Source organism: Panulirus ornatus, chromosome 31, assembly GCF_036320965.1.
Source record: "Panulirus ornatus isolate Po-2019 chromosome 31, ASM3632096v1, whole genome shotgun sequence".
Classification (NCBI taxonomy): Eukaryota; Metazoa; Arthropoda; class Malacostraca; order Decapoda; family Palinuridae; genus Panulirus; species Panulirus ornatus.
The window spans coordinates 9,951,507-9,971,641 of NC_092254.1; the positions used below are offsets into that span (position 1 = coordinate 9,951,507).

The following is a 20,135-nucleotide window of genomic DNA, read 5'->3' on the forward strand; positions in this document are numbered from 1 at the left end:
GAGAGAGAGAGAGAGAGAGAGAGAGAGAGAGAGAGAGAGAGAGAGAGAGATGCGGGCTTGTCTGGCTCGAGGTCACCCAGTGTGAGTGACAGTTGGGTGGGGGTTCTTTGTTGGTGGGGGGGTGATTTGAGGTTCTTCCCGTTTTTATTTTTTTTAATTGCTGTGTGTTGTATAGCTCTTTATGGCCCCTGGTGAACCCCACGTAAGTGCGACGGCACCCCTTCCCCCCCCCCTCCAAAGCACGACCTTATGGCCCGTCAGCACAGCCCCACGGCCTTTGACAAGCACGACTGTGTCTATTGTCAGCGAAATCAGTCGGGTTTCCAAAATTTTTTTTGACGGTGGAAGAGAAGGATCGCCTGAAGTTTAAACGGGTGGAAATAATAATAAAGCAGATGAGTGCGGGAGAGAAAAGGAGAGATTAAAGGTCATAGTTGTAAACAAAAACAACAACAAAAGACGATCGCCACACTTTGTCTTAAAGGAAATGGAACACGCCTTAGTCAGCTAGGCTTCGCTGAATGGTAATTCAGTGCCCCACATCAAAGCTGAATTTGTTTAGGCATAAAATTACCGTAAAAGTAATTTCAAGTGGAATGTATAAACTTTGGGAATATATATATTTTTCTCCCCCCAGAAAGTCAGGACTTGCTTTTATGAAAATAGCTTGGAAGTTTGAAATGTTTAAATTAATCTTAGGGATAGTGTAACTTGATGTTTATTCTAGGAGGAGGCGAACATGGGAGAGAGAGAGAGAGAAAAAAAAAAGAACGTGATGAGGAAGGAAAGGGAGAGATGGAAGGGAGAAGGAGAATAAGGGGAAGGTTGAGGGAGACTTAAGGCTGTAGGATGGGAAGGAAATGTAGTTTTTTTTATGATAAGCTACGGATGGAGTGTAGAGGGATGGAAGGATGGAGTGTGGAGGGAGGGTAGATGGTCTCCCTCACCTCTCTTCATCCCCTCCCTGGCTAGGACGGACGGATGAAGTCATTAGCAAGAGGAAATTACTCACTACCCCTCCTGGTACACTGCCCCGTGCCGCACGGCAAGGGTTGGTGATTGTGAAGTGGTGGCGCGAGGTGGCGCCCCTGATGGTTATACGGTAATGGTGGTTGTAAAGGGGGGCGTAGGGATGGTAGGTGGAGGTTTGGTATGGTGATAGTGATGGTGGTAAGGTAATGCTGTGGGTTGTAGTTGTGTGTACTGGCTGGTTGTATAGTTGTAATGGTTGGAAGGGGTTGTGGTGGATAGGGTGATGAACGACATTGTGGCGGTGGTGAAGGAGGCTGTGGCGCGCTGTATAGTGGTTGTGGCGGAGGAGGTTTGCGTTGCGGCGGAGGGAGTCAAGTTAGACGGTATGTGTTTGAAATGGCGGCTGTGGGTTAGGGAGGGTTGTGGAACACCGTTTTCGACAGTGGAATAATAAAAGAAGTCTCTCGTAGGGTTAGGGGAGGTTAGCCGGGCAGACCCGCCGCCCTGGAAGTTATGGTAGCCATGGGGTAGAACTGGAGATGGTTGGGGGGGATGTAAAGCCTAGAGCCAGCTGGTTAAAGCTTCAAAATGGTCTAGGAGGTAAAGCCTAGAGCCCTACCATGGGCCTAGAATTTTAAAGCTAAGATCCAGCTAAGTTGGGTCAGGTCGTCACACTCGCGACGCTGGGAAGTTTAGCTTCCAAGCACAGTACACAGGTTTGGTTTTAGGATCTGTTATCTTGGCCCTTGGTCTCTCTCTCTCTCTCTCTCTCTCTCTCTCTCTCTCTCTCTCTCTCTCTCTCTCTCTCTCTCTCTCTCTCTCTCCTCCCTACCTTGAGCTGCAAGCCTAAATGATTTTTCATTGTTGCTCCCCAAGTCCATAATTAAAAATCCAAAATTAATTTTCCCTGATCGAAAATATCAAAAGATCCTCAAGGAGCCACCATCAAAGGCCCTCTGCCTCCCCCTCGCCCCACCACCACCCCTGCCCTCCCTTTAAACCCGTCCTTAACTTCCTTTTTTACCTTAAACCTCCTTCCCTCGCTCTCACAGCCCCTCATCCTTGATTCCTGCATTCCCTCCATACACTCCTAGAACTCGCCTTCTTACTCGCCATCCTTTCATTCTCCATCTCAGCTATCTTCTCCCTTTTACCTCCCCTCTTGTATAGTCACAGTGGCTTTGGCTTAGGCTTCGTTGTTTATATTCTGTGTTATGTAGGCAAAGAGTGGCTGGGTGAATAAGTGGGTTAGTGTGAGTACGTGAGCCTGGGCGAGGTCAGTTATTCTCGGCAGTGGCCATGTATGCGTTAACTGAACTCGTACTTTGGGTTTGAAATTACTGTACTTACAGGAGTACAGTTGCTTTGAATATATATATATATATATATATATATATATATATATATATATATATATATATATATATATATATATATATACATTAGATCTGCTTGTGGGACTGTGAATATATATGGTACCGCTATATGTATACAATTATAATTGTGTATACGTAAAAGGTATGTTTATACGTATATATGGAGGGGTAATTAACGTACAATTGAGAGTTTTTCTCATGTGTTATTACTGTTGTAGGTGGTCATGTGTAAGGTGATGCCTACTGAAGGTTTCTAGGTTAAGGGGGTTTGGTAGCTTGTGTTCCTGTGAACTGAACCTCTCTGTCTCTCTCTCTCTTGGCATTGGAATTTTCCTTCAGCCACACCCTTCACCACCACCCGAGCAGCCACGCCTATCACCACCACAATTCCGACAGCCACGCCCCTCACTACTACAACACGGCCACGCCCAATACCACCATAACTCCAACTACCTGTGCTCATTCAGCTTCGGATACAGAATGTTTCAGCGCTACTAAATGAAACGTAGGAATCCTTAGAGCCCGTTACAGAAGTTGCCAACTTTGAAATAGTTTGTCTCAACTAAACCATGAATGATAAGCGCTTTTATATACCTATGACCTTTAAGCTTCTCTGATCTCTGGCCCATATCCTTTGCTTCTTAGCTCTAAACATTGCTAATGTCTACATCTTTGAAAGTGTGCAAGTGTAATACCATCTGTGTATGGTTAGCGCCGCTCTCCCCACAACATGTCTAATCAGTAACTTTCGTGAATTATTACACCGATGGTAGCAGGCGAAGATCAAATTGACGCTGGTATGAAATTTACTGGAAATAGAGGAAGTCATAAGTAGGTAAATTGAGCATCCGGCAGCAAATTTTCAGTGTTACCAATCCTCTTGAAGCTGAAGGCCCCCGCTGCCCGTTCCCGCCTTCAACTCATCCCCCGAAGATGTTGTTGACGTCAGTCAGTAGTACCTTTTCCTCCCTTGGGTTTTATTTTCGGGTTGTTTGGGATGGAGAGAGAGAGAGAGAGAGAGAGAGAGAGAGAGAGGTGAGCGCTAAATACGAGCCGAGCGCTGTAATCAGGCGGGGTAAGGAGGAACCGATCCCAAACGACGTTGTATTCCCGCCAAGTTTCGTTCCTGTGTGAGCTACTGGGGTTCCACGCTCCCCCCCCCCCCCTCTCTCTCTCTCTCTCTCTCTCTCTCTCTCTCTCTCTCTCTCTCTCTCTCTCGTCTTCGCTCAGTGGGTTTTATTCCTTTTGTTGAGGGCGTGAGGTCTTGCAGAGGGGAAGAAGGGACTTTTTTATGTGATTATTTCGTTGTATGTGTGTGTGTGTGTGTGTGTGTGTGTATGAGGTGGGGGATTTTGGCCTGTTGGCAATGTTTTTTTTTTTCCTCTCCCGCCTCTGTCTTTCAGAGCTATATTTCTGGCACTTTTCGAATACTTTTTTGTTCTTTCGATCTAGCTATATATATATATATATATATATATATATATATATATATATAGGGGATAGGGGAGGAAGAATACTTCCCACGCATTCCCCGCGTGTTATAGGCGACTAAGGAGACGGGAGCGGGGAGCTAGAAACCCTCCCATCCTTGTATTTTAACTTTCTAAAAGGGGAAATATATATATATATATATATATATATATATATATATATATATATATATATATATATATATATATATATATATACACACACACACACACACACACACACATAGCACTCGTGAACTAAATTTTCCTGCGATGAACGCTACTCTCTACCTCTGCCTTATGGCAAAAAATCCCACGTCCTAAGTACACGCAAGAAAGTAATCTCTCTCTCTCTCTCTCTCTCTCTCTCTCTCTCTCTCTCTCTCTCTCTCTCTCTCTCTCTCCGCTCGTGCCTTTCCTACTTTATGTACGCTTAGGGCGTAGTTGTTTCATCCACAACGCGTTCCAATTAAGCGGGCGTCGTCTTAATCGTGGGGCACACGCATGCTCTCTCTCTCTCTCTCTCTCTCTCTCTCTCTCTCTCTCTCTCTCTCTCTCTCTCTCTCTCTCTCTCTCTCTCTCTCTCTTTCATAAGCTATTGCATGTGTGTGTGTGTGTGTGTGTTTGTGTGTGTGTGTTTAGACACATGCATACATAGGAGTAAAGTCATAGGACACATATCCAAGGTTAAGCAGATAGGGCAACATGAGTGTACAACCCCCCCCCCCCCCCTGTGGTGTAGCGGTAAGGTTACTGACCTTCACGCAAGTACTGGCCGCTTAGTTTCAGACCGGCATAGGTTCGAATCCTGGTTGCGGTAGCTGGTCCACAGTCCACCCAATGCTCATCTTCCGCAAGGGGCTAGTTGATACATGGTTACCTGGTATAAGTAAGTAAGTATAGGTTTGTATATATATATATATATATATATATATATATATATATATATAGATAGATAGATAAATAGATAGATAGATAGATAGATGGATAGATAGAATGGTACACATATACATGATTGAATAGATAGGCCAACGCGAGTATAAAACTCCGTAAATCACAAATAATAATCACCGGCTCCCCATTGTATCGGAAATAATAATAATGATAATGATTATTATCAATTATTATTATTATTATTATTATTATTATCATTATTATTATTGCTAATGATGGCTTTACCACATTTGGTCGCTAAAAACAATGGATGTAGAGTTCTGCTTGCGAAAATGAAGTATTTGTGAGGAATTAACAGATCTAAAAACAAAAAAATACAATTCTAAACAGCATTTGATAATTTTCAGAATTGTGGTTATGTGCTTAGTGTGTGAGGGTGTGCGCTACATAACGATGTTACATAACGGCTCTTGAAATTTATGTTCTTTTTCTGCCATTGCAGCAAAGAAATACGAAGACGTGCCGAACTGGAGCTGCCGTGCCGAGAGTTGGGAACAGTGTCGCCGTAACCCGCCCAACGCCCAGGCCAACGCCACCCTCATTGATACCCTGGGTGATCCCGGCCAGGAGGAGGGTATTAAGAGGGACGATGAGTGAGTAATGTTGATCATTTCGTCGGTGGATCAGTGAAAGACTTCTCCCCATATCCTAATCATTTTTTTTTTTCAACTTCTAAGTGTACAATTTTTAGTTTATGGGAGTTACAAGGAAGGGATGGATATGTTGATTACCTCCGTTGTATTAAATGATGATACATGTCTAGGTTAACAATGAAAAGGAAAATAAATGAAATCCATCGGCTGTTCTCTGGTAGCCAGAGTGATCAGCTCCTTTTTGTAGACATGATTTCTCTCTGTCCATCTTTGCTTAGAAATAATAAGTATGACATGGTGGTTCGTATGATATTCAAGAGGCGTGCAGACGATAGTTTTCTTAGCACGCCTGTAAGCTATAATCAACTCACGCCTCCCGAATTGGATTGCAGTGTGTGAATATATAAGTGGGTGTCTACGTTATACCTCCAAACCTTAAAGTACCACCTCGGTTGCTTAGAAAATTGATGTAATTCGAGTTCGTGTTTGTAAGACGAAATATATCGAACAGGAGTATTTTTTTCTTGAACGTGTTCTCCTGTGCGTGGTATGCGTTTTCATTCAAACGTAGTTCACTCTTGGGCAAAGGGAAGTTTATTCTTGAGAATCTTTTTTTCGAGTAAACTAGTTGGACTTGGGTCCTCCGTCTTGGTTCGTCGTATCGTAGGCTGGTCTCCCATCGACACCTGTTACTGCCTCTGGGGACAGGAGCGTGTCACGAGATGGTCGAGACCTTGTGTTTAACTCCTTGCACTGCAGTGCAAACCTTGCCGTAATGGCCATGCCTCTAGGACGACTTTCAAACCTTTCTTTGACACTTTCTCATCCTTATTTGCCTCGGTCTTTGGAAACATTGAGCAGCGTCGTTTCCTCTGCCCGGAGATGTATTATTCAGGGAAAACACACATGGTCGCCAGCGTTCCTCAGCCTGGCGACAATGGCGGATGGATGAACTGTTCAGGCAGGTTCTAAAGACCGTTGAGATTGTTCCATTATGAGTGTCTCTCTGAGGGCCAGGTTTTGTGCTTGCTGTTTATTCTAAGCTTGTGGGGCGTAGTCTGCCAGTCTCCCCGTCTTGCGCGAGATGGAGAGACCTCGCTTTTTTTTTAACTGGTGGGAAAATTTTGGCAGGGCATATTGCTTTTCGATTGGTAGTGTCGCCATCCCTGTAATCTTCCTTGGGTCTGCATTCGCTGTCCTTATCTTCAGGTCTCTCTCTCTCTCTCTCTCTCTCTCTCTCTCTCTCTCTCTCTCTCTCTCTCTCTCTCTCTCTCTCTCTCTCTCTCTCTCTCTAGCAACTCTGCCACCTGTTTCAGCAAGGTAGCATCAGGAAAACAGACAAAATAGGCCACATTCGTTCACACTCAGTCTCTGTCATGTGTAATGCACCGAAACCACAGCTTCCTTTCCATGGTTTAACCCAGGCTTTTCACATGCCCTAGTTCAGTCCATTGACATCACATCAACCTGCTATGCCACATCGTTCCAATTCACTCTATTTCTTGCACGCCTCTCACCCTCCTGTATGATTAGGGCTGATCACTCAAAATCTTTTTCACTCCATCCCTCCTCCTTCAATTTAGTCTCCTGCTTCTTGTTCCCTCCACCTCTGATACACGTATCCTCTCTATCAATCTTTCCTCGCTCATTCTCTCCATATGTCCAAACCATTTCAATGCACCCTCTTCTGCTCTCTCAACCACACTTTTTATTCCACACATCTCTCTTACCCTTTCATTACTTACTCGATCAAACCACCTCACACCACATATTGTCTATATATATATATATATATATATATATATATATATATATTTTTTCATACTATTTGCCATTTCCCACGTTAGCAAGGTAGCGTTAAGAACAGAGGACTGAGCCTTTGAGGGAATATCCTCACTTGGCCCCCTTCTCTGTTCCTTCTTTTGGAAAATTAAAAACGAGAGGGGAGGATTTCCAGCCCCCCGCTCCCTTCCCTTTTAGTCGCCTTCTACGACACGCAGGGAATACGTGAGAAGTATTCTTTCTCTCCTATCCCCAGGGATAATATATATATATATGTATGATATATGTATATATATATATATATATATATATATATATATATATATATACACACATATACATAAATGCTGTTTCCTGCATCAGTGAGGAAGTGCCAGGAAACAAAGAATGGCCCATCCACTCGTAAACACATATATTTACATAAATGCCCATATATGCACATATACATACATATACATATCATCATATACATACATACACATACACAGACACATACCTATATACACATGTACGTATTCATACTTGCTTGCCTTTGTCCATTCCCAGCACTACCCCGCCCCACTGGAAACAGCATCACTACCCCCTGTTTCAGCAAGGTAGCACCAGGAAAACAGACAAAAAGGACACTTTCGTTCATACTAAGTCTCTAGCTGTCATGTGTAATGCACCGAAAGCACAGCTTCCTATACACATCCAGGCCCCACTGACCTTCCCATGATTTACCCCAGATGCTTGACATTCCCTGGTTCAGTCCATTGATGGCATGTCAACCAGGGTATACCACATCATTCCAAATCACTCTATTCCTTGCACACCTCTTGCCCTCGTGTATACTCAGGCCCCGATTGCTCAAAGTTTATTATTGATGTAATCTTCCTGTAATGATAATGGCATGCTTTTGTATGTTGCTGATATACTGTGGAAATTAAATTATTTTTGTTTATAAAGGTGATTTTGGAATCATGTTTGCAAGCACCCAAATTGCTGCTGATTTAGAAAACCCTCTTTTTGTGACTAATAATAATTTTTGTTGCATTGCTGTTTTTTTATATTATGTATACCCTAAACTTGTTGCAGTAAAATGAGAAGCTAAAAATTTTGCCTTAAGGATTCATTGTAACAGTGAACCATATTTACTTAATAGTCCACATTGAACAAAATTTTCCCATTCCCTTCGTAAAAGGAAAAATCCATTAGAGGATCCCAAACTTTAGGGAAGAACCACTTTCCAAGGGCAGGGTTAGAAACTTGGACAAAAGTTTCTATGCTAACATAACTGAAACTTATTGAGTTTTCTTCTTGGAGGGAGGTGAACATTATTTAGAATTCCTCACAGGAAAGGGATTTGTGGATAATGAGCAGATTGGATTCATGTATTCGAATTAGGACTTAGGTGTTGGGAATTGAATGGAGGTTTAAGAAATAAGGCCAAGTTTTTTTTAATTAGGGCTGATGTTTAGGGAATAAGGTGTTGTTTGAAATAGGATTATGATGGAGGTCCAGCTACTGATGTTTAGGTGATAATGCTTATGTACAGGGATTGTGGCGGATTAGATTTTTGCTCGTTATTTCACCTAGGCACATTCCCTGAGTCACAGTAGAAACAGCATTAAATTCATAAAGGTTGATAGTTATGGCAATCCTGTGATGTGACTTCACTCTGACACATTGTGTCAGGATCGCCAGTTCTAGACTAACTTGACTGGGGAGCTCCCCACAGTAAACCAACAAAAGACCAGGACTACCTTGAAGTCTGGTAATAACAATCTTGAAAATTGCAAAATTATCCAAGTAAAAGAGTCTTATGGGCTTTGGGAAACTTTGTATGCAAATTAGGAACTCTTGTTATGAATAGATCAGGACAGTTCTTCACATGAGAGGTGAAATGTTGTGGCTGAGGAATGTGTTTGTATTGTGTAATGGTAAAGCATATTTTCTTTTTTTCCCTGAGGCCTCATGGTTCAGAAATCAATATATTCTTGTCAAGCACAGCCATACATCTTTTCTGTAGTGGTATCATTATTCGGAATTCATATACTTATTTAACCATTGACAAATTATGAAGCTTACAAGCATATACTGTACATAATTATATATGTATATATGTATCCCAGCCTTAGTCAGGTATCCATTTATCAACCAGCCTGAGAGGAAGATGAACACCAGGGTTGGGTACAGGCCTACTGCCATACCTAGGATTTGGGCTCTGGTGAGTTAGCCAAGGGTGAGAATATATGAACTCTGATGCTGAGTCAGGAAAGTGCAATTGTAAGATGTGAACAGGCATCCATGGTGTCGTGCTTAGCATTACTGACCATGAGTCATATGCAGGCCCAGCTGGGCCCAAATCCGAGGTATGGCATTAAACTCAGGTGTTCATCTTCCTCTCAGAGTTGGTTGATAAGTGGATATTTAGCTTAGGCCAGGATATGTATATATATGTATAATTATGTAGCATATATGAGATGGCCATGGTTATGGCATTTGTTTGTCCTTACTGTCTCAGTTTCCATAAAGATGATTAGATTAGGAAATGAATAAAGAAAGGATGGACTTCTTGGGTGAGTTGGCATGTGAAATTTATGGATATAAGAATTAGCTGTATTGGAGATGTTTGGGAAGTATGTGGAAAATAGGAGAAGGGGAACAAGAAGATATTTTTAGATTATGATAAGTGAAAAGGGTTTTTAATGAGGATGGTAAAGAAATATACAGGTAACCAGAATTTTGGAAATTCTTGTGCATGGGAAAAGTCTCTATACAAGATATTGGTATGCAAAATTTCTCACCAACTTGTAATCATATAGAGAATTAAAAAGTAACTGAAGGCTGGCACTTAAGTCGTGATCACCAACTTGTAATTATATAAAGAATGAAAAAAATGACTGAATGCTGGCACTTTTCTTGTTTCAGTAAAGTTTCAAGTGATCAACTTCTACATAGTGTCTCTCCTTTCAGGGATGATTATGACCCTTTTGTGACTGAGAAAGCCCAGTTGGATGTGATACTGTTTCAACAGATGACATCCACTGGAACCCATGGGCCGGTGCTTGTACTCTACACGGACCTTTTATACACAGGGATTCGTTATGTATTACACTTGAACACATATAACCTCCTCACTAACACCACCGGGCAAGCCAAACAGCTTATAAAATTTTCTCCACCTCCTACTTTGGTAAGTTGGCTTATTATCAGATGTATTATGCTGTTTATTCCCACAGTCGTTATTTCATTAGTTTGATTCATAGATATTGACACTGTAAAATGGTAATGTAAAGAGGCATACATAGTTTTGATGTTCAACCCTCTTCCCTTTCCAGAAAAATTGTCGAGTAAGACCCCTGCAAGGGAGAAAAGGTTTGTGGTACCGAGCATCGTGTGATGAGGTCCACGGGAATTATTATCCAGTCCTGCTACAGTGGAGTTACCGCTTCTTGAGGCTAGGCACCAAGACTGTTTTCTACCATGGTGCAAGAACTTCCTTCGATTTTACACTTCCATCTGGCCTCGAGTCTAATGGCTATATGGTTTATGTATCAGTCAAAGCCATTGATGGAAAAGGTGTCTCCTACAAATATCCTAATTCAATAGACTTGGAGATTCACCCAAGGTCCAGTAGTGGTGATGGTATTTTGTCCATTTTTCAGGAGATATCCAACCTAGAAAATGAAAGTCCATCTCTTTTGCTACAACAGGTGCGGTCTCTTGCATGGGAATTGAATCTTGTTCTTTCCAGCGATATAACTCAGACCGTCTTTGATAATATTTTGGCAATCATTTTCTACAGAACTAGCTGCAAAGATATCCTAGAAACCGTTAATGACCCATCAAGCAATAATCGACACTCATCCTTCATCTTTGGTGAAATGGAAAACATGAACTTCTTTGTTGAAATCAATTTACTGAAGTCATGTGCTCGAGACCATATGACAGAAATTGTAGTTGAATTACCTGTTAGAGATGAGATGGAAGTACTTCAAATTTTAACTGCTCTTCAGATTATTATTGATGCACCAGAGTACATATCCAGCATGACATATTCTCGGGTCATTACTGCAATGCATACAGCAGCGGATAGGATGTGGTTTGGTTACAATGCAGAAGTCAGAACTGAGGTATGATATTTTATTAGTTCTTATGTTGATAGTCATCATATTTGTTTTAAGGATATAGATATTGGTGTAAGATATTTGGCTTGTTTGGCTAAGTTACAAGTGATTTAGTTACCGACCTTGGTAGAAAAGAAACAAAATGTTATTATCCTTTTCAGGCTGCACAGGAATACTTTGTTCTGTCTTCAGCAGTGTTAGACAAGCAGGCAGAGATATATGACTGGAATACCACTTCCATTCACCTGAGCAACACTGTCATTAAACTTTTACTGAATGTCATGGAGACTGAAACCAGAGCCCGATTTCTTGAAGAGGAACCTTTGGCTTGGTCAACAGACACACTAACATTTCGTGGCTACTTAGCTGAGGCAGAGAATATCAACAGATGTAATCATTCAGTCTCATTCTTGTTTGAGCCTCACACTGTTCCACATGGCGTGCATTTGGTTCAGTCTCTTGTGCACTGGCAATCACCTTACAACATTACAGAGGATCCAATTACATCAGGGGTTGTCAACGTTGACCTTCGTGTATCACGTGATATTCTTCTTCAGGTCAAGGTAAGTCCTTGACCTTGGTTTTAGGTTATTCTTTCTCATTTTATCTTTTGATTGTCAGTCATGAAGCATTTTCTTTGTAATAAAATTAAGGGCCATTCCATCATAAAAGACCAGAATAATCACTCTAAATTCAGATTGTGTGAAGTATATTTGAAATCCATTCCTTCTTTCAAAAGACCAGACTGATCATGTTAATCAAGTTGAAATTGTGTGTTGATGTGCATCATTATCCAAGTGCTTTAATCTAGCCTGAGTTCCTTGCTTTGTAGTGAGTTCCACTTTGTAATGATTTTTTTTCAATCTTTGTTCCCTGTGATGATATATTTTCTTTCTTGACAGAATAGACTTTTTGTTGCATTTTTTTTTTACTGAAATTTTGTCTTTTCTTGAAGCTCAGTCCTCCTGTCGAAAAGTCCTGTCATTACCATGTAAAAACAGTCCTTCATGTATGGTGCCTAGCAATTTAGAATCTGACCAAAAAAAGTCCAGTTAGGTTTAATATTTCTAGTAAAGCTTCACTTCCACAATAAGATTCATTGTTTGATAGAGCCATGACTTTCTTTATCAAGATTAATAGCTCTCTATATTGGCATAGATATTGTGGTCTCTCCACCAAACACATGATGGTGAAGTTGTTTTTGTGCTCTTCACAAAAACGAAAAGTTGCTAATTTATTTGAGGCATCAAGTCACCAGAAAAAAAAAAATCCAAGAAAATGTGGTTTAGAGACATGTTTCCCATGCTGCACGGCATTAAATGTCCAAGGACCAGTTTTCCTAAAGATATGAAGGTATTCCAGTTCCAGTATGGTTTTATGCAATATATCATTAGATTCAGGACACTTATGGCTACATTTTTCATTCAAGAGTACAGTTTGATTTTCATGACAATAAGACACCTCTGTGAGGCAAGCTATCAATTCTTAAAGAGATTTTGGAACATTAATGAAACAGAGGGGAACAAATTTTCCCACATCAAGCTAAATCATTACATTAGTGATAAGATTATTATCATTTAGTGTGAAGAATCACTTTTGTCATACCTTTCCCTTGTGTTGAGTAATTGTTAATTGTGAAATACATTTAAGTGGACTGTAATTGATGTATCAGTAAGACTCGCCTTTTCATATGGTTATAGTACTGTAACTGTTTGGTGATTTAATTTATATCCCTCATTCACTCATATCTTGTTACAATATGTCATTGAACAATACACAGAAATTGTAGAGAAGTGATGATTACTTTTCCCAGCATCATGGCTAGATTACTGTGGAAACTAAAACAGAAAGAAGTACATAATTGACATTAAGAATATCAGTAGTACGGTATAACAGAGTATGTTATTGCTTTGCTTTCATTTCATCCAACAGGTTAAGGTGAAGCGCTCGAAGATTCGCATGGGTCCTGGATATGATTTCCGACGACGAGGTGTCCTCACCCCACAGTCACTAAGTGTATATGAATTTACTGTCACTGATGAACATAGGACTTTGACATTTCATGTCCTTCTGCAGATCACCAGGGTTCTAAATTCTGAATACCCTGTGGCAGCAGTTGTGCTTATTTGGTGAGTATTTCATAATGTGCATTAAGGGTTAAACTTATAATGCAAGTTACTTTCAAAAAGTGCAGTTTTTTTGTTTTTTTTGTTTCAAGGAATTATAAAGTATTCCTCTACATCCGTGATAACTTTTGTGGTATTCTGTATTCGTGGAACTGATGAATTGTGATAGCCTAACCTCCTGGAACCTTGCCCAGCCATGTATACAAGTCGTTGAGCAAAGCTTCAGGGGGTTTAGGATGTTGCATATGACTACTGAGAAAATATAAATGGACTTCTCTAAGTTCATAGTCATCACAAGTGAATGTCCTTGGAATTAGGGATATCACATATGGTGGTAAGATTCATTAATTTGTAACAGCCTTAATGGATCTCGAGAAGCATTAAACAACTGTGTATTCCTACCAGCTTCAGAGTAACACCTCAGAAGATTTTTTTCTGCTTGATCAGCCTTGAGACGGCCTGTCCATCCCCCACCTGAGACTTGCTTTGGACCTTTGTTCGCTTTATTAGGTGAGCAAAGTTTCAGGTGTGTGGAGGCTAGGCACACTCATCCAACAAGACCAGCTGGATTGTATTAGAGGTGAGGTAATTGTATAATGGTTTTGGTAAGTTTATCAGAAAAATGGAAAACATTTGTATTTCCTCCGAAAGACTATTACATTGTAATTACCTATTAGTATTAAAATCCCAGTCCTCACTTTATGCTGGATCTTTATAAGTGATTTCTCTGTTATTTAAGGAACGTATTTCTGCTAGACCTTCTTTTTATGCAGTCAGAATTTGCTGCTGTATACCTGATTATATGATTTCCCTGCATTTTTGTTTGTAAGTATGCTGAATATGAATCTGTGGTGAAAACCTAAAAATTTGTATATTTAGTCGAGTAATTAGCTTGTGAATATTATTATAATTAATCCAAGTGTTAATCAAATGCTTCATATGAAATGCAGTCTTTTCACTCCAGATACTTAATCACTATATAGAATAACACCTATACACAGATTTTCATTAAAATCTGAGGAAGTTGAAAATCTGAGCAAAATGGATTTTTCTTGATTTCTTAGAAAAATGAATTTTCTTGAAAATTTCAGCATAGATGCTTTTTAGTATGCTGAATATGAATTTGTAGTCAAAACCTGAAAATTTTTATAATTAGTCGAGTAATTAGCATGTGAATATTATAATTAATCCAAATGTTAATTAATTACTTAATATTACAAAATCCAGTGTTTGACTGCAGATACTTAGTCACCATATAGAATGATATCTATACACAAATTTTCATTAAAATCTGAGGAAGTTGAAAATGTGAGCAAAATGCGAGGCTATAGCCTTGGATTTATCTTGATATTTTTGATGAAATGGATTTTCTTGAAAATTTCAGCTATCAGCATAGGTGCTTTTAAGTAAGCTGAATATGAATCTGTTGTCAAAACCTGAAAATTCCTATAATTAGTCGAGTAATTAGCATGTGAATATTATTATAATTAATCCAAGTGTTAATTACACATTTAATATTACGAAATGCAGTCTTTTGACTCCAGATACTTAATCACCAAATAGAATAACATCTATGCACAGATTTTCATTAAAATGAGGAAGTTGAAAATCTGAGCAAAACGCAAGGCTATAGCCTTGGATTTTTCATGATTTTTTTTGAAAAAATGGATGTTCTTGAAAATATCAGCAAAGATACTTTTAAGTGTGCTGAATATGAATCTGTTGTCAAAACCTTTCATTTCTATTATTAATCGTGTAATTAGCATGTGAATATCATAATTAATCCAAGTGTTAATTAATTGCTTAATACTATGAAATGCAGTCTTTTGACTCCAGATATGTAATCATTGTCTAGAATGATATCTATACACAGATTTTCATCAAAATATAAGAAAGTTGAAAATCTGAGCAAAATGCAAGGCCATAGCCTTGGATTTTCTTGATTTTTTGAATAAATGAATTTTTTAAGTATACTGAATATGAATCTGTTGTCAAAACCTGAAAATTCATATGATTAGTCGAGTAATTAGCATGTGAATATTATTATTATTAATCCAAGTTAATTAATCGCTGCATCCTTCGAAATGCAGTGTTTTGACTGCAGATACTTAATCACCATACCGGATAATATCTATACAAAGATTTTCATTAAAATCTAAGGAAGTTGAAAAGCTGAGCAAAATGCAAGGCTATATTATTGCCTTGGATTTTTCTTGATCTTTTGAAGAAATTGATGTTCTTGAAAATTTCTGCATAGATGCTTTTAAGTATGCTGAATATGAATAATTTATCAAAACCTGAAAATTCGTATAATTAGTTGAGTAATTAGTGTGTTAATATAATTAATCCAAGTGTTAATTCATCACTGAATACTACGAAATGCAGTGTTTTGATTTCAGATACTTAATCACCATATAGAATAATATCTACATATTTTCATTTAAATCTAAGGAAGTTGAAAATCTTGATTTTTTTGAAAAAATGGATTTTCTTGAGAATTTCAGCATAGATACTTTTAAGTATGCTGAATATGAATCTGTTGTCAAAACCTGAAAGTTCGTTTAATTAGTCGAGTAATTAGCATGTGAATATTATAATTAATCCAAGTGTTAATTAATTGCATAATACTACGAAATGCAGTCTTTTGACTCCAGATACTTAATCACCATATAGAATAATATCTATACACGTATTTTCATTAAAATCTGAGAATATTGAAAATCTGAACAAAATGCCTTGGATTTTTCTTGATTTTTTGAAAAAATGGATGTTCTTGAAAATTTCTGCATAGATGCTTTTAAGTATGCTGAATATGAATCTTTTGTCAAAACCTGAAAATTCATATAATTAGTTGAGTAACTTGCATGTGAATACTATTATAATTAATCCAAGTGTTAATTAATCGCTGAATACTACGAAATGCAGTGTTTTGACTGCAGATACTTAATCATCATATAGAATAACATCTATACACAGGTTTTCATTAAAATCTTGATTTTTTTGAAAAAATGGATTTTCATGAAAATATCAGCATACATGCTTTTATGTGTGCTGAATATGAATCTGTTATCAAAACCTTAAAATTTGTATAATTACTCGAGTAATTAGCATGTGAATATTATTATAATTAATCCAAGTGTTAATTAATTGCTTAATATTACGAAATGTGATAGGGGATAGGGGAGAAAGAATACTTCCCACGTATTCCCTGTGTGTCGTAGAAGGCGAGTGAAAGGGAAGGGAGCGGGGGGCTGGAAATCCTCCCCTCTCGTTTTTTTATTTTTTTTTTTAATTTTCCAAAAGAAGGAACAGAGAAGAGGGCCAGGTGAGGATATTCCCTCAAAGGCCCAGTCCTCTGTTCTTAACGCTACCTCGCTATCGCGGGAAATAGCGAATAGTATGAAAAAAAAAAGAAAAAATTACGAAATGCACTATTTTGACTCCAGATACTTAATCACCATATAGATTAATATCTATACACATATTTTCACTAGAATCCAAGGAAGTTGATAATCTGAGCAAAATTCAAGGCAAATGCAACTGCCTTGGATTTTTCTTGATTTTTTTTGGAAAAATGGGTCTTCTTGAAAATTTCTGTATAGATGCTTTTAAGTATGCTGAATATGAATCTTTTGTCAAAACCTGAATATTATTATAAGTAGTCGAGATATTTGCATGTAAATATTATAATTAATCCAAGTGTTAAATAATCACTGAATACTACGAAATGCAGTGTTTTGACTACAGATACTTAATCATCATATAGAATAATATCTACACACAGATTTTCATTAAAATCTGAGGAAGTTGAAAATCTGAGCAAAATCCAAGGCTATTAGCCTGGGATTTTTGTTGATTTTTTTGAAAAAATGGATTTTCTGGAGAATTTCATCGTAGATGCTTTTAAGTATGCTGAATATGAATCTGTGGTCAAAACCTGAAAATTTGTATAATTAGTCGAGTAATTAGCATGTGAATATTATTATAATTAATCCAAGTGTTAATTACACAATATTACAAAATGCAGTCTTTTGATTCCAGATACTTAATCACCATACAGAATAACATCTCTACTCAGATTTTCATTAAAAGCTTTGAAGATTTGATTTTTTAGCTTTTTGTAAGGATGAATATGTAGCTTAGCCAGAGCCATTTCAGGCAAGTAAAGGATGGCTAGATAAGCTTATTCAGTGCCAGAATCTACTTGACATGAAGGTAATGGGAAAATCCTCCAGTGCTAAATATGAATATGGTGTGCACATAACATTTTTCTTTATAGGTTTTTGTTTCACTATATGTGATTTCTCTGTGTGTGAGGTTTTTGCTGAACAGAATGCCAGCTTAAAGTGAAGGATAGGTGTACAGTGAGGGAATTTTACTGTTATAGGGCTTCATGACCCCACCTCCTGACTATTCTCTACAATATGCTGAACATGATTCTCAAGTAAAGATATGGTAAAACTTGATCCTGAACGACTTGATATTATCCCCTGTAAATCAAGTTTGTAGGGGGAAGAGGTAGACTGGAAAAGCTATGGGCAGATGCATTGAATAATTGTATTTAAGATTAGGATGTCAGCGAAAAGATTCTTAATTGCACTGATAGCATTTTGCAGATGAGGTTGGCAGTTGCATAATTATTCCAATTTTTGTGCTTATGTATTGTGTAAAAAAGGTGTAATACTTCTTTATTGCTTAACTCTTGAAGTTTATGAGGAACATTACTGTTATATTGTTAAAATCTTAGCTTATGTACTTCCACTTTGTGTAAATGCAAACAATTTGATGGAATAGTTGTATTAAAGTAATTTTGATTTTCCCAGCCGGAATATGCAAAGTCTGAAGGATCCATTATATAAGCAAGAGCTTATGGCCACAGTTGAGGCCTCAGAAGTGTCACTATTCCTACCTCCAGGAACACTTTCCCTTGGCAAGAAACTGCTCATCATCATCGATAAAAATAGCTATGAAAATAATTGGTAAGAGAGTTGTGATTGTAATGTTTCATACATATATGGAAATAAATATTAATGAGAATTAATTGGAGGATTGTTATTGCCAAGGAATGTTTTTAATTGATGTCAAAAGATTTATAGTTTTTCTCCTAAAATCAGTTCATGTAATTAAGATCAAGTGGATGGTTTAGAAACCAACCTAGAGATTCAGCTCATGATATTAAATGACCAGCCTTTATTACTGCTTAAAATTCAGTCTGTATACCCAAAAAAAAATTTCAGGGGAAGGTACAATACATCAAGTGAGATCAGAGGTGCTGATTTCTTGGTGAGTGCTTGGTGGTCCCAGTGCCTGGTGTGGGATAACAGTAAATGGAATAATCAGAGCTGTTCTGTCATCAGTGAGGAGTCTTCATGGGACCTAACAACATGCAGGTAATACTTATTAACAAAGTGTATTACAGTAAACTAAAATGAATCTAAATATTTATGCTACTTAATGTAGGGTTTCCTTTGTAGGATTCTTACAGGATTTCCTCCAGTTGAAATGCAATCAATTCACCAATTTACCATATTCACAATATTTTTTTGGATTGAACTTTGGTAAATGAAGTGGTTAGGGGAAACCTTAGAAAAGCCAGAGGGGCTTGGCTGTGGATAAGGGGGATTTTGTTAATTATTGGTTCATGATACATATAACTCAAAAATTGATGGGAGCAGATGAGGCTGCTCTTCATCAGTTTTTGGTGGTAATTCACTACACAAGGAATAGTGGACAAGTTTAATATGTCTTTTCTTTCATATTTATTTGCCCTCTCCTGCATGACTGAGGTAGTGCCGGAAACACATAGATAAATAGCTTCATTTACTCAATCCTGTACCTAGCACCAAACACCGCAGACCTTCCTGTGGTTTCCCCCAGCCATTTCAAATGCCCTGGTTCAGTCCACTGAAAGCATGTCACCCTTTATATACCATATTGCTCTAATTCACTGTATCCTCTGCACACCTTGAGTGCTCGAGACTTTTTCCACTCCATCATCCCATCTCCGATTCACCCTCCCCATTCTCCTAGTCTCCCCTCCATTTCTGACACATATATCTTCTTTGTCAACCTTTCCTCACTTATTCTTGCCAAACTTCTAAATTGTTTCAACACACCTTCTTCAGCTCTCTCAGCCATACTCTTCACATTACCTCACCTTCTCTTACCCTATCATTTCTTTCTCAATCACCCTTCCTCATACTGCATATTGTCTTCAGACATTTCATTTCTGGAACATTAACCCTGATTTTTAGCCCATGCCTTACATCTGTACAACACTGTTCGGACTACCATTCTTTCAAACAGGCCCATCTTCACCCTTCCAGGTAGTGACCTCACTTTCCACATATTCCTCGGTGCTTCCCTTCAGCCCCTCACCCACTCTATGACTTACTCCAACTCCCATAGTTTCATTTGCTCCCAGGTGCAGTTCTAGGTATCTGAAGCACTTCACCTGCCCCAGATTTCCTGTAGTCAAACTCATGCCCCCTAGTAACTAGTTTCTCTCCAGTTCTGAACCTAATACCCTGGCTTCAAATTCACATTTACTCTCAGCTTTCTCCTGTCACACACTGTCCAGAACCCAGAAACCAATTTCATAGTTTCAGACTCAAATCTACCATCAGTGCTGTGTCATCAGCAAACAATAACTGACTCATTTCCCAATCATTCCCACCCTAGCTAGACAGCAGACCAACCCTTTTTCCCAGAACCTTAACATTCACTTCCCTTCCCACCCAATCCATAAGCA

The 20,135-nt window shown here is 38.6% G+C and overlaps 1 protein-coding gene across 1 annotated transcript in view; it reads left to right on the forward strand.

The window, feature by feature from the left end:
• Nucleotides 1-20,135, forward strand: part of LOC139758804 (uncharacterized) — a 1,625,355-nt gene that overhangs the window by 1,565,230 nt on the left and 39,990 nt on the right. Inside the window, exons 10-16 of the mRNA XM_071680623.1 lie at nt 5,214-5,364; nt 10,105-10,324; nt 10,470-11,264; nt 11,420-11,821; nt 13,191-13,387; nt 18,208-18,363; nt 18,622-18,774. Of these exons, the coding sequence (XP_071536724.1) occupies nt 5,214-5,364; nt 10,105-10,324; nt 10,470-11,264; nt 11,420-11,821; nt 13,191-13,387; nt 18,208-18,363; nt 18,622-18,774 (2,074 nt within the window). The remainder of the gene's footprint in view (nt 1-5,213; nt 5,365-10,104; nt 10,325-10,469; nt 11,265-11,419; nt 11,822-13,190; nt 13,388-18,207; nt 18,364-18,621; nt 18,775-20,135) is intronic.